At 40.8% G+C, this 15,439-nt stretch overlaps 1 protein-coding gene across 1 annotated transcript in view; it reads right to left on the bottom strand.

Moving 5' to 3' along the window:
* Positions 1 to 15,439, bottom strand: part of COL4A5 (collagen type IV alpha 5 chain) — a 74,569-nt gene that overhangs the window by 21,818 nt on the left and 37,312 nt on the right. The window contains exons 16-33 of the mRNA XM_071442454.1: positions 14,054 to 14,098; positions 13,900 to 13,953; positions 13,680 to 13,721; positions 13,084 to 13,216; positions 12,565 to 12,738; positions 11,640 to 11,723; positions 10,336 to 10,428; positions 9,685 to 9,755; positions 9,270 to 9,461; positions 8,659 to 8,827; positions 7,915 to 8,007; positions 7,723 to 7,827; positions 7,099 to 7,196; positions 6,713 to 6,863; positions 5,950 to 6,063; positions 2,569 to 2,736; positions 1,619 to 1,708; positions 714 to 863 (exon numbers count right to left, since the gene is read on the bottom strand). Of these exons, the coding sequence (XP_071298555.1) occupies positions 714 to 863; positions 1,619 to 1,708; positions 2,569 to 2,736; positions 5,950 to 6,063; positions 6,713 to 6,863; positions 7,099 to 7,196; positions 7,723 to 7,827; positions 7,915 to 8,007; positions 8,659 to 8,827; positions 9,270 to 9,461; positions 9,685 to 9,755; positions 10,336 to 10,428; positions 11,640 to 11,723; positions 12,565 to 12,738; positions 13,084 to 13,216; positions 13,680 to 13,721; positions 13,900 to 13,953; positions 14,054 to 14,098 (2,026 nt within the window). The remainder of the gene's footprint in view (positions 1 to 713; positions 864 to 1,618; positions 1,709 to 2,568; positions 2,737 to 5,949; positions 6,064 to 6,712; positions 6,864 to 7,098; positions 7,197 to 7,722; positions 7,828 to 7,914; positions 8,008 to 8,658; positions 8,828 to 9,269; positions 9,462 to 9,684; positions 9,756 to 10,335; positions 10,429 to 11,639; positions 11,724 to 12,564; positions 12,739 to 13,083; positions 13,217 to 13,679; positions 13,722 to 13,899; positions 13,954 to 14,053; positions 14,099 to 15,439) is intronic.

Genomic DNA, 15,439 nt, shown 5'->3' with positions numbered 1-15,439 from the left:
TCTTGGCTTGTGAGAAATTAATACAATAGGTAAATTAACAAAATAATGGCTGGGACAACATTAGGGAAAAGCATTCTGGCTCTCTCTAGGGTAGAATATTTTTTACTCTTCTCAAGACTAAATTAAGAGTTCAAAGGAGACATCAGAACCCTTGGTTGGGGAGGAGAGAGAAGCCAGCAAGAATGAGAGAACACAGACTTGAAAAAGACTTCCAGGCTGCCAACTTCCCAAGCAGAAACACGCACAGAGATGACATTCAGCTCATAGGTGGTACAGAGAGACACCCAAAGGGAGAATACAGAGAAGATGAGCTGAGCAATTTCATCCTATGTGGCAAAGACCAAAGGGCCTTTGAGACAGCAGGAATGCAGCCAGGACAGCAGCTATGAAAACTCTCTCATCTCTTTAGGAATAACTCCTAGAAGGGTGAATTGTAATCCTGCTGAAAGCACCTCAGCGCTATTACAAAACTGCCATGTGCCAAATAATAGTAACAGCTAATGAGCAAGGACACTGCAAACTAACCATGAAAAGGAACTTGGTCACAAAATCCCTTTTAAAAAAGCCTAAACACAAGACCCTTAAACCACATTTATATTCCAAATTAATTTTTTTTCTGTAAGAATGAATGAATAGTCATGGATTCAGTCACAGCTCACTAGTATGTGTAGAGGACAAAGCACATCCCCACACCCACATGCAAAGTTCCTTACCTGGAACACCCGGCTCGCCTTTTTCTCCTTTTGCTCCCAGCTGTTTGGGATCAAGTGTTCCTGGTGGACCTGGCAGACCTGCTTCACCTTTGATGCCTTTCTGCCCCACTGGTCCAGGAGGTCCTGGTGGACCAGGTAATCCACTATTACCTACAGAAGGTACAGCCAACAAAAGGAAAAAATAATCCTTAAAGGTAGGCTAATGTATTTGTCATGCTTTGTCTTATACAGGCATCCCATGATTTATTCATGAGGTTGGAATTCACCCAATGATCAGGCAGTTCATGGAAGGTGCTCCACAGCACCTTTAGCCCTGGAACAAAGCTGAGGGAATGGAGTGCACAGGGGTGTCTGCCAGCTCTGGGCAGCAGAGGAAGCAGCTGTGCCTGTCTGAGCCATGCTGTGCTACCAGCACAACAGCTATGGCACCTTTGGACTCAGAGCCTCCTTGTTCTGGAGAGGTGAACTGGGTTTTCTTCTACCAAACTCTTTCAAAATTCATCTCCAACAAGAGGGTTGGGAAAATGCAGAGAGAAGAGACTCTCTGATACCTATATAGCTAATTCTTGATGACTCCATAACCCTAAGCTACTGATTTTCTTCTTCCTGCTGTTTTAAGTAGGCTTCAAAACACACTGCAGAAATATTGCCCTACTTCAATGCCATCAATCCAAAGGAAATGTTTCTAAAATAGCTAACAATTCATGACATCAACTAAATAGTGATTGAATGCTATGGCTTAGAAATGCAAAGCAATACTGAACATCAGCACTGTCATAAGACAATAACTTAGGCAGGTCCCAGAAATTAAAACCTAGATGTTAGTATTACAAAAGCTCTTTCAACACAGGAGAGGGAAAACAGCATTCTGTTTCCCTTCCAGGGGTGAATAAAACAAACATTACCTTTCAAGCCAGGCAGACCATTTCTTCCAGGAGTTCCTGGAGGCCCTGGAGGACCAGGAGCTCCCATGACACCCATCTCACCTTTGGCACCTAAAAGCATTGAACCAACCACACTGTCATTCTGAACAGAGACTCAAAACCTAACAGGTACCTTAAATTTGCTTCCCTGGATGTCTACAGTATTTATTAACCAGCACATGCCTGTTTTAAGGGAATTACAAGCACTCATTTATTGTATAAATTAATATCAGATAAAATGACACTTGAAAATTGTGGCAATTTTTCCAGTTAGGTCCTGAGAAGAAAATTTGCACTGCTCTGCTGTGGTAGAAAGCACCTTTATATCTCCAAGAGGTCTAGTTCTCTGGTTTGAAACACAAATACTATTGGAACAAACTTGACTTGAGTGAAAGGCAAGAGGACAATTAAGTATACAGTACTTGCAGAAACTTTTGTATTGCTCCCTCTATCCAAGAGATTATTGAAATTCATTTTTAGCATTTCTATTTCAAAGGCCAAAACAGACTAGTTTAACTGAATAGTCTAACACTTAGAATAAGGAAATTAATACAAAACTAAGTAGCATTTATTATGATTTTCTTTAAACAAATTTTATTCTTAATTATAGCAGTGACTAGGAAAAAAATCACAAAATAAATTAGACAAGTATCATAACAATGATAATCAAAGCCATATCTGAAAGTTATGAAAAAGAATAATGTATGAAATATTTACATCAAGTTACAGGGAAGAGGGAAAAGGTAACAAGGATTTTAATGCAACAAATCTTGTTACAATGATTTTTTTGAAGTATGAGGTGTAATGGTCACATATATCCAACTTTAAATAGGTAGGATAAACACCTAAGCACATTAAGCTGGCATGGCCAAGCATAAAGAGCTTACCACTGCAGTTTGGTCTTTCTCCACAGGTAAAATACATGAACTTACCTGGAAATCCAGGTATTCCATCCCTGCCAGGGGGCCCAGGTGAACCCTGAGGCCCTGGTAGTCCAGGGGGTCCTGGATATCCTGGAGCTCCTTGGTCACCTGGAGGACCAGGAATATCGAAGCCTGGAGGACCTGGATCCCCTTTCTCCCCTGGAATGCCTTGCAGCCCTAGATAATGTGGTTAAGACAAAACCTTTTAGCAAAAAGTCAGGAAAGGCTGAGATCTGTGTGTCTGTAGGAATAGTTTTAGTTGTAATCCATTCCTAGCACTGCTGAAAACCCTGCAATTCTTCTAAAACCAATTATTTTTTAATGGCTTCCAAGTGTTAGAAGGCCACATTCTCCTGAAAAGAAACATGACTAAAATTTTACTAAGATGCAGCAAATGCAATTCAAATCTCAAAAGGAAAACAACTCTCTTCAATATTTTAAGTCTGATTATAAAAAGAAAAAGCCAAATTTATTAGATCCGTTTGTATTTTAAAATTAGGTATTCACATTCACGTATGTCCATGAATTACTCAATTTTCCTACGTTCTAAGATAACATCAGCTGAATATTTTTGAAGGTTAGCAAAATTCTGCACTGCATTGTATTTTCCCTAAATGAAAAATAATAATTGTCAAAATTTGCTTAAGATTGTTCAATGCTAATGACCCTGAGCTCCAGGTGCTGAAGGAAGCAGGTGGCTCATTTCCCTCCAGTGCACAGAGTCAGTGAAGATGCTCACTCTGGAAATGTAGCTGACCAAAAAGGAGAATTCATAAATCTCAAGTTAAGAAAAGGCTTTGGTAAAGAAACCACAGTACCTGGGGGACCTGAGGTTCAAAAGCCAACGAGTTAGAGCTCATCAGGAAGTTGAGACAGGTAGCAGTAAGCAGTTGTAATAGTCATTAAATTAGGAAACAAAATAAAGCACACATAGATTAGAACAAAGACAAAAAAAAAATCTATCTAAAGTTACTGAAAACAGATCTAAATACAAAGAATTCAATGCTAATGTAGCTAAGAGAAACCAGACTGCAAGGAAACTTGGAGATCTTTTTCAAAGTGCATCCATCCCTGTATGCAGAAGCCACAGATATTTTCAAATATTGATGGTACATTTAAAAAAAAAATTCCCCTCTCTCCTTGTCTGTATTCTTTACAAAAGTGGGGAACAAGCTTTTTCTGATATGTTTCTTACAAAACTCTCATTTCTAGAGACTGGCTTGGACCCCTTCTGAACACCAGAGAACCCCCTTATCAATCAGCTTCTCATTGATTGGCCCCACATTCTGTTAAATCCCTCCAAATATGGATTTTCAAAAGATGTTCCTTCCTTATTACACAAAAAAACTTTCAATGTTTTTGCCCATTCTTTTAGTTCTATTATGTAAGCACACATTGTTACACCACAGATGGTACACTGCATGCTGCATGCCCTGGCATGGCCTGAGATAATTGACACCACCACGCCAAAACCTCATAAATAACTCCAAGGCAGCAGAATTCCAACTCTGTAATGGTGACCCCACTCTCAGCTGCAGGAACAAGTTCAGGAGTGATGTCATCATGTGTTCTGTGCACATTGAAAAGGCAGATTGAATTTTCTTGATAGCATAAGCTATAAACTTGCATTTATTTAATTCTAAGTGTGTTCCCCTCTGGCAGCAGCTTATCACTGCTTTAAACCCTGGTGTCAGGTGCCTGGAGTGGCTATTTTGCACAGAAAAAAACACAGTAGCAGATGATGGACAGGGGATACACATGCTCTGTGTTCGAGGGCTTTCTATCAGCAAGTAGAAAAAACCCAACATAATACATAGGACAAACTCCATACCTAGAACGGTAAAGATGTTTTTTCAAATAGAAATTAATTCCAATCTAATTTCTGGTCTCAAAAATGTAACCACATCATAATTAGAACAACATAGACAACACATTAAATTCTAAAGTAATTTGTTACATATTCAAAAAAGGAAAAATGTTGAGCTATTGCTAACTACTTGAATAAATGGTGGTGCAGAGAAAGCAAATTCTGAACAGGGACTTCCTTCCAAGAATTTTCTAAATTACCTGAGAAACAGTCCCAGAAACTTTACCCTAATGCTGCATAAAGGATCAGAATCAAAACAGCCTAGTAAAACACACGATGGATGGAAGAGAATGTAAGGCATTCTGCACAGAACAGAGACAGAGCAGTGCCAAGGGAAACAAGGATTTCTCAAGCAGGACCTTCCAGCATGCATCAGATTTCAGAGTCCCATGCTGTTAATAGCCACACTGATTAGTCAGTACAGACATGAAGAGTGAAAATAGAGGCATTTCAAATCCATCAGCTCTAGTAATCATTGTGCATTTGTCAACATTGGTATCTTGCAGAATCAATTGGTGGACACATGAAATCAAACTCTGGCTAGCACCAGAGAGATGTTACAGGAAGACAAAAGAACATGCATTGGATGAAACATCCAAACCCACACTGATCCATCCCCCATCACCCCAAAATCAGGTCCTTCTGTTTCAGTTTAGGCTCCAGTGCAGCTCAGGACCCGACAGTCAGCATAGCCAGCCAGGCACAGCACCCACTGCTGCCCCAGGGAACCCCTGTGTGCCTTGTCCCAACCCCTCCTGTGCCCTGCTCCCAGCACTGGGCACACCCCAGGCTGGCTGGTGCCATGACCACATGCTCCTTGCCCCACTCAGGAAGAACAGATTGAAACCTGACCCACACTGTGCATGCAAGCACAATTCAAACTCCATGGGTCTGTTTACTCAAGTGCTTGCCCACCTTCAAGTTCAGCACTTTGCTGAATCTCAGCTCATGGTTCATAAAGATCTGAATGTGACCAACCAACCCATGATCCATGGGTCTTAGAGCTGGCCATGGCTTTGTCAGCATGCATTGCAAACAATGACAAGCCCAGTGCCGACACACAAACATGTTCAAATAGTGCAGCTCACAGACATGCAACACAAACATTTTACAGGCATGGCAGAATTAAATATTTAATACTGGAACTGGATGTCTTTGGAAGGTCTTTGGTGCAAGGCATGCTGAGGACCACAGGAAGTATTTTCACTGTGGTGACTGCCACATATTTGCAACATCAAGAGTTGGTGCACAGCAAGCCCATTCACTGAATGAAAAGAAAAGGAATTTCCCTGAACAAACTTTATTAATAGAATGATGTACATGCACACACATGTACCCTTCTGTGTAGAGATGGAACAAGTTCATATCTTCATCAATCACCAGTCATTTTAGACAAAAGGCAACCAAACTCCCTTCAGAGACAAACTTAATTATCACTATCTGTGAGTTGGACCTTCAGCCTCTTGTGTCCCTGCTTGTATATGCCAGAAATAACCTATGGGAACCATTTGTATAAGTTTTACCTGGGGGGCCAACAGGACCTGGAGGTCCTGGAGATCCAGGAGGACCTTGACCACCAATGCCAGGGATGCCTGGTGGGCCTGGAAGTCCTGGTGGTCCACTTGGTCCAGGGTCACCTAAAAGAACACTCTTGATTAGACAAATACTGAACTAATTTCAGAGACATTTGCTTTCAGAGCAGAGTCCCTGCACATTGTACTTGAAATCTCATCCTTGCAAGCAAACAAACATTGATCTAACAGAGAAAAAACCACACACTCCAGAGGCTATTTCCCAAGACCAGAGATTTGTCCTCACTCAACATGGACCACATGAAGTTTGTGATTCTAGGCTACACACACCTATATTGCACCATCATCCACATCAAACACAAAAGATGCTCCCCAGCAAACCAGGCATGCTGGGCAGGTCAGTACAGACCATGGTCAAGAGAAGAGGTAAATGAATTGCTAACTATGCCTGTGGAAGCACAGTGCATCTAAATGACAATTATGCTATTGATAAAGTTTTACCCCCATAAAAGCATTATTTGTCTTTAGAATACAGAGCTTCAGGTACTGACCCACAGATTGGGATTTACTCCCTTAGCTGCCTTTTGAAAACACAATCTTCCATTTACACAGGTGTGTCTGCTTTGGAAAAATTGATTTAGAAGTAATGGCTCTAAAGTCAGCACTGCTTGTATTTAACTGCCACATGCCTCCCAGCACAGCTACATTTTAAAAAGTTCAATAGGAGAACAAAACAGGGGAGAGTTCTCAATACCTTTGGGCCCTGGGGTTCCATCAAAGCCTGCCCGGCCTGGCAGACCAGGGTTTCCTGGGAAGCCAGGATCACCTTTAGGTCCTTGAACTCCTTTTATGCCTGGGGGTCCTGGAGGCCCAGGTGGTCCTGGAACTCCAAATCCACGCTCTCCCTATAACAAATTAAAAAAAATAAAAGGGGATTTTCTAAGTTTAGCCTCTCCTAAAAATGTTAAAAGTAACAAATTAAAAATGGCCACTATCTTGGAGTTCAATTTCTATTTTTCTACCCTCACTCAAACTGTCAAGTAAAACATCAAAAGCTGAGAACAAGATGTGAAATCCTCCTCATCATCTTCCCAGTGACACAGAAAAACCTCTAAGGGAAGTTTTATAGTAAACACAAACCTTCTCTCCTGGGAAACCAGGTGGTCCAGGAGGTCCATCCAGCCCAGGGCGACCTGGACTTCCTGGAGCTCCAGGTGGGCCTGGAGTCCCTGGGAAACCTACACATGACAGGAAGATTAGGGAGCAGAAAGGACACCAGAGAGCATTAGAACAAGTCCTCCAGACATGCCTAAAGCCCATGAAAAGAGATTCTGTGCTAGCCCAAGCACTGAGCTGAGAGAACTTCTGAGCATTCAGTCTTTGCCACAAAGGGTCTCTGGGACTCTCAGAGGGGGCACTCCCTATGCTGTGAGCTTTTACAAAAATCTCAAGCAGTTCACATTAGAAACATTAACATCCTGAGGCAGCATTTGGTGATCATTTATTGATTCAAGCTCATTTCCCAAAGTTTTACCAAAGTGTTATTGGTTTACTGAAAAAGGTAAGCTACTGAGAAGGAGCAGGACACTGAACAGAGTAATGAGAGTTCAGCGGTTTTTTCTCCTGGTATTTCTGAAACTATTATAAAGTTGTATAGCTTTAGGACAAACATTTTTTAAAGGATGCTAGAGACAGAAATACACTCCCTAGTAAAAAGTCCCCTCTTCCAGCCAGTACAACACAGTAACAGGACAGTAGACATACCCTTTGGGCCTGGTGGACCTGGAAGTCCAATGCCAGGAATACCTGGCTCTCCCTTTGCACCCGGGATGCCAGGTAAACCACGCTGACCTGGCTGACCAGGATCTCCTGGAAAAAGAAGAACCTCAACACAGTTATCCAGAATCAGAATAAAAAGCTCTTGGAATCTCCTGGGTATCTAAACTGCTGCTTTACCTGGAAGACCTGGATCACCAATTCTTCCTGGAGGACCTGGGGGACCAGGAACTCCTGGTTCTGTAATAGTCTGGCCAGGGTCACCTTTTGGACCTAAAACCAAAAAGCAGAAATATGCATCACTCAGTAGGAGTTGTTTTTCTGTTTTTCTTTAAGCAAAAATAATGCCAGCCCCATCCCAAGCAGACAGAGAACTCAGATATCAGCAATACTTTATTCAATAGGCTCTCTAGTCCCAAGTCTCAAAGCACTTAGAGGCTCAGATGCCCTGTTCAATGTTCAGACAGTTTTTCTGAACTGTTATTTTTTAATAGCTTCATCCTAGGTACCATCATGTGAATAGTATTTCCATAGCTGACACCAGCACAACTTGATTAGGATCTGTGTAGTTGACAAGTAAGTAACAAAAGCAAAGTTGTTCAAAGCAACCCCTTTTTTTCCCCAACCTGTTTTAGCTGCAGTATAGCCAAGCAGACAAAGGTAGTTACAGTGCATTTCCACTGCAGTCAGTGGGGAAGGAGAAGCTTCCATGGAGGTCAGAGCAGAAGGTGAGGCACATGCCTAGAGTGACATGGCACAGATGCTGCCCTCCCTCTGGGTCTGTGAGGACACTCAGTAAGGGAGAACACAAATAACAGGCCATACAAAGCCTCTAGGAGAAGTTTAAAAGCAGCATTATGCTCTGAGAAGGGGCAAAGTTTGGCTTTGCAGCCCTTGTTCAACAGCACACAGAGACCAACTCACCTGGGACACCAGGAGGCCCTGGACGGCCAGATACACCTTGGATGCCCTTTTCACCAGGTGAGCCTTGTGGACCAAAACCAGGAGGTCCAGGAAGCCCTTTTTCTCCAGGAAGACCTGGTATCCCTGGCTCACCTGGAATACCCATTTCTCCTTTGAATGCAACACTGCCCTGGAAATAGAAAGAGCATGATGGAAAAGATAATGTATTTGCTATCAAAAGAGTAAAGTGTTTCATTGTTTCTGCTTTGAAACTCTCTGGCAGTTTCCATCCTTCCAGCTCTCATTAGCTGCCTACATCTTGCTAACATGGTAGAGAGCAGGCCTAAACCTGGCTACTTAGTTCCCCCAGTACATAGGTGAAATGTAGACAAGGCAGAAGGGACCCCCTGACACTGCCCAAGAGGAGCCTCAGCTTCTTTCTAGAGCACTGGCAGATTCAGGAGATACCTCAGTGTATCACCACTAGGTTGGCATTTACTGGAGAGAACTCTTGCCTTATCACATACAGACAAAGTGCATTTGTGCCAGTTCTCTTATCTGCACTATGTCAAATGCATGCAGGACTTCCCAAAACATCCATCCAGTCAAAGACAGCCTCAAATGGCACTCACAGGTTCCCCCTTAGGGCCAGGCAAACCTGGCAGTCCATCTCGTCCAGGAGTGCCATCTATGCCAGGGAGACCTGGAGGTCCTGGGAAGCCAGGGTCTCCTTTGTCACCTTTCAGTCTTGGAGAAGTCAGGACATCCCCTGGGTCTCCTTTAGGACCAGGTCTACCAGGAGCACCTGGGGTGCCTGGGAAGCCCTGAGGGAGAAAAAAAAACAAAAAGAAAGAAAAAAAAGAAGGTATTTTAGTTTTTCTTTCACTCCCTGAGTATGGAACAATGTATGACTCATGCATTCAGGATAGCTATGGACCAACAAATACGTATTAGACAATAAATTAAATCTATTGTTTACAGATCTACCTATCATGCAAGACAAATGAGACACTATTTTCCCCACCAGAATATAACACCACCACTTACTGGTGGCCCTACAAGGCCAGTTAATCCAGGAAGCCCCTTTTCACCTTTTGGTCCAGGAAAACCAGGAGAACCTGAGTAGTGCAGAAAAACATAAAAGAAAAATATAAATCTCGAGAGGCTGCAATATCAAACCTTATGTTTCATTGATAATAGCCAAGTTGTTTTAAAACCAGACAAAATTTACTCTGGGTTGTTCTTTTTTTTGAGAGTTTAATTTTATTTGAGCAGAAACATATTTGCAACTCTAAGCTGAACCAGTAGTGTCAAAAACCACCATGCTTTTAAAAAGCTCCAGCTCCTCCATTATTCTAGGGATAGCAGTAGTAGAAGTCAATTTTTCTCTCTCAGTTAAATCTACAGCAAACCCTAAACCTTCAAAATGCAGAATGCTTGCAAGGCTGTCTTTGAACAGAGAAATATTTCTCAAAGACGAGATTTTCAAAGAATAGTGTTTGTTTTACACATGCCCATCTTGTTTCTTTCCAGCTGTGCAAAACACAACATGCACCAACACTGCACTGGAGCTGACAAATGCACATTTGAACTTGTACTCAATATACAGATATATTGTGACCATTGTACCCAGCCAACCCTGATAAAAAGTGACTTAATGGAACATAGTAAGCAATCCTGTGAAGACTCCAGCCCTACCTGGACTACCCGGAGGTCCTGGTGGTCCCCTCTCCCCAGGAGGACCAGTTACTCCAGTTCCTATGCAGTTGAAGCACGTGTCTCCTCGGTCACCTAAAAAGATTTGCATTGAAAAAGTGTACTTGAACATCAGGTTTTAGAAAATATTAAAAGAATTCAGTAAAACAGCAACTGTTTTCTTCCTACTGATCTATAATACCAGGTCCAAAGTGACTACTTTAAATAATTATTGCTTAAAATTAGAAGCCTCCCCCTGCCCCCAAGTTAAACTAAAGCTTTTTGGTGGCAAGGAGTCAGAAAACCAATATCAGCTACAATTAGAATGTATTTATGACAGTGCAAAAGAATTAAAACAAAAGTTTTCAGAAATAGAAAATAAAACCATGGACTTTTTTTCTTCTCAGCAAAAGTGTCCCCTTTTAAAGGAGGTACTTGACACTTCTAACTACAACTATAAACCACATGTATCAAAATCCTAAACTTAAACTCCAAGAATGTAAAATAAATATTGGGAATGTTTCATTGATTTGAAAATAGACTGAAAGTATTTAATGAGGAAAAAAAGATTTGTTTCAAGAAGCTTAGGAATTTCCTTCACATACAGACATATGTGACATTCATCAGTGAAATATTTGAGCATTTCATTTAGGTTAATTAGTTAATCTTTACAATCTCCATGACAAAAAATATTTTTCTTTCAAGTGAGTACAAAATTAAGTGAGATGTCTAAAGTAATTTATGATGTCCATGGTTGGGCTAGGAAAAGATTCTCACTTACCCATATCAGCATCCTCATTGCAAGGTTGTCTTTTTGGAAACAAGGATATATATTAAATATAACTTTCTTTTGCTTAGCAAACAAACAAACTCACTGCAGACTGATCAGCTCAAATTAGGAGTCTTGTAGCTAATTTCTAATTTTAATGCTGCTTTCCATTAAAAATGTCAAATTTATTAATGAATAATATTAATGAATTTTCAAACGGACTTGGCCAGCGCTGTTACAAAGCACACAATTTCTATCTGCCTGGGAGATACTCATAAACCTCAGGTTCTATTTTACTTTATTCAAGAGCATTATTGGTTACACCCTCAGTCACTCAGACTCCTGTGCTTTAATGTTAGGTGTTAAGGAGTATCCTACACTCAAAGCAAACAGCTTTTTTACACAGAGACATAAAACATCTGCACTCAACCCTACTGGGAAGGGGCACCATTAATCATTATTTAATGCAGGCTTTGCAATTTTTTACCAAGCTTCAAAAAAAAAGAGAAAAATACAAAATATAGCCATGACACTGCACCTTTTTGGCCTCGCTCCCCTGTAAAACCTTGTTGTCCTGGAATTCCTGGAGGACCTGGTGGCCCTTGCTCACATAACCCTTCACCTAAGGAAAATCAGGAGAGGTTTTATTATCTATTTGTGTTAGACTGACAGCAGCACCAAATAGATGTATTCAGTACAAAAATGTATTTGTGTGGAGATTCTAATACACCCACCATAATCACAGACCAAACATTTTGGCAATTCAGACAGGATTGCTGGTGAAAACCCACACATGTAATTCAATCTCAAAAAGAAATAGTGATATTACACAGCAATCCTCAATTCTTTGCAACCTCAGCCATCTCCCACTGCTTCCCACAGCCTACACACTTCCATCTCTACACTTCATTCTGAAGTTCAGCCTCATATCATAAAAACATGCCTATGAATCAGCATCAGAGCAAGGGCATTTCAGATGCCAATGCCATCTAGACACTAAATTCCTTCCTGAACCATGTTAGCCCCTCTCCACTACCGCTTTCCAGTTTTTATATTCCATCTGCCATTCCCTACTCTCATACCAAAAAAAGAGCTAAATGCTTTCATCCAAAGTTAATTCCACTCCTAAGCTAATTTCACATGGTCTACACAGTAGAATATTTATGAAATGGAAGTGGAATTCTGTGAAAAGTTACACCTTTGACTCTTCTGCTATCACAGCTCTTAGTAGGGAACAAATTCTGTACCTGTTCTTAAGCCTAAGGTTCTCCTACAGATGTCTTGATTTGCAACGGGAGCAACTTGGAGAACCTACAGCAATAGAATCTCATGGACTTCAGCTGCTGATAAACATCTCTGGAGGTGGAATTAAAATACCCAAACAAACCACAGAATTCCAAACATAAACAAATGTCAAAGCTGTTTAGTCTCTTCTACTTGGTGTTTATGTGATCATCACTTACCAGGAGCAACAGATGGTGCAGGTGGCCCTGGGGGACCTGGTGGTCCTGGCGGTCCTCGTGGTCCCTCAACTCCTGGTTGCCCAGGAATAGAAACTCCAGGCAAGCCTGGATCTCCCTTCTGTCCTCTCTCACCAGGTAAGCCAGGTGGGCCAGGAGGTCCAACAGTAGTGATCCCTAAGACAGAAAGGACTTAGTTCCTTCCTAGCTTAATGGTTTACATCACATTTTTGTAAGGATGACAATGATACATATTTCACATTTTTGGAAATGTTTGTTTGAAAAATTTACCTGAGACTCAACAACTAAGTTTATGATTAGAAAAAAACCCCACAAAACAAACAAAAAACAGGACTACTGAAAGAATTATTGATGAGAAAAAAACCCCCATATATAAGCTGTATCATTAGAAACATTATATTCCTCTCTGTGCATGTATAATGCACATACAGGTGTCGCTGCTCACCAAATACCCAATCACACTTTTGAGCATACAACTCCATTTAAAGCTTGCCCTCCTACCTGGAGATCCTGGCAAGCCAGGCGGGCCTGGCCTGCCAGAGAATCCACGCTCCCCTTTGGCTCCTGGAAGTCCTGGCAATCCTTTGCTACCTTTTGGTCCCACTGTTGCATCAATGCCTGGCCTTGGAACGACCTGTAAATGTTACATGCTCATGTGAAGCTAATTGCCAAGAAAAGAGTCATGGAATTGTAAAGAGATGTGAGGGAGGGAAAGTTCAACATACTTTGAACCTTATGCCAATGACAGGATGCTTTCCCCACTCCACTGAATTACCAAGGAAAATTCCAGTAAAGAGCACTCCCCAATAGGAAGCTGTTTGCCTGCCAAGCCAACATAGTTACAACAGGCTTCAGTGAGGCTGACTCAGTCCTGTTGGTCTGAGGTTATAGTCTAGCCTGTGTTTGTGACCCAGCAAATCCCAGAGCACAGAACTGATCTTGAAAGAAGGAAACCATTGTTTCTGTTAGTGTATGTATGAAAAATTTTCTGGTGCTCTGGGTGTTGTACCCAGAGATAGAACTCTCAATCAGCCAAGAACTACAACGAAACAACACTGTCAACCAAATGCAGAAAAAATAAAGGATCAGCAACTTACAATTCCAGGAGGACCAGGGGGACCCATGTCACCTTTTTCACCCTACCAATGAAATTAAGAGCATTTCTGATACTGTGCAGCACTACATAAACAAGTTATTGCAAATATTCCTCAACACTGTAATAGCAAAGGCAATGCAATTACTATTCAGGCAGAAATTAACTCAGTGATGGCAAATTTTCCATCTATTACAGCAATAGTGACAAAAATCCTGGCATACCTTTTCACCATCTCTTCCTGGAGCACCATTTATTCCAGGCCCACCAGGTAAACCCTTCAAGAAAAGGGAAATATAATCACACTCAGATCTTCTCCATATCAAAAGAAAAGCTTATAAAGAGTTTGTTTGGATTAAAAACATATGAATTACTCACATCCCTACCAGGCTGACCAGGTTCTCCATCTTTGCCAGGCTTTCCCTTCAAAGACAAATATTCATTGAAATAAAATGCTTCAATAGTAAAGAATTCTTATGGAAATTATGTTACTTGTTTCCCATTTTTCAATAAACCAAACTCTATCCAGAATGCAGTCCTTGGAACAACACAAAGACATCAACCATAACCAATGAAGTTACCTAAACTTAGGTTTCCATTTTGAAAACCAGAGCACAAAACCATGACAGTCTCAGAGAAATGCTGGGTGAATACAGCACAAAATGATCTCCAGTTAACTACTGCTGATTCATTGTGCTTACTACTCCTTTTATTTTAGCAATAGAGAAGTTCTTTAGTTGGAAAACAGATCCTAAATCCCTAAATAGTTGAACACTTTATTTAATTAGTAAATTAGTATAATGTGACCAGTAAAACTAAAAACTGTTTGACTTTTAACTCTCCTTTAAATCACCATGATTTTCTCATTAATATAAATGAAAATATAAGATGAAGTTCTGCTCAAAGAAGTGACTTCTAAAAGGCATGGTCTTGCTGAATGGATTTGTCATTGCTGCAATAAAAGCAGGGCAAGCTCCACTTTATTCCAGATGATTCACTGGGGAGACAAATGGCACTTTATTGTCAGAGTCACAAAAGCCATGTCTGGGGGCACCTGCTGGAACAGAACTAGAGCAGGTGATTGAGCTTTTCCTAGTGAACCTTCCTCAGTGCCAAGATCAGCTCAGTCATGAAGAAATTGATAATAAGACCTCACAGATTTAGTGAATCAGAGTATAATGTGATTTGTGAAGTTTGTTTTCACTAGTGATGAGTTCTAACTCTCAAAACTGAGGTTTTAAGATTTCCTGTGAATGTGCAGAACTATCTATTTGAATATCTAGACTGACATTTTTATGAGTATGTCTGAAATGGCTTTGAGCCTCACAGAATCATATGGAGCCCTAAAATGCAACTTTAAAGTAACTTAATAGCAAAATTGCACTTCAAGTATGCAACATGCCAAGATTCAGAGTAATAAAACCAAACAAAAATATTGGTAAACAAGGTTTTGGCAAAAGGCATCTGACATATCCCCTCAGGACTTTTATCCTTTCAGATCTTTGCAAATTTATGTGGTTCCCATTTACTTTTGCAGAGAGAAGCAACAATTCAAAGCCTCAAAATATAATGAGACTTTTGGCTTGGTAAATCTGCTTTTTGTGTTCTTTAAAAGAGACAAATCAAAGCCCTTCTGTAAATCTCAGCAACTATGAAGGATTTTATCTGCATTACCAAACATTTTTTCCACTGTATTTATTTCCTATGGAAATTGGAAAACCTACTACTAGCATGTTTCTAAAGTGTTTATATATTGTCCAATTA

This window comes from Agelaius tricolor, unplaced genomic scaffold (assembly GCF_023055355.1).
Source record: "Agelaius tricolor isolate 1412-34295 unplaced genomic scaffold, bAgeTri1.0.p SCAF_17, whole genome shotgun sequence".
Taxonomy (NCBI): domain Eukaryota; kingdom Metazoa; phylum Chordata; class Aves; order Passeriformes; family Icteridae; genus Agelaius; species Agelaius tricolor.
Note: the sequence above shows the minus strand (reverse complement) of the source record. Positions and strands in the feature narration are given on the sequence as shown.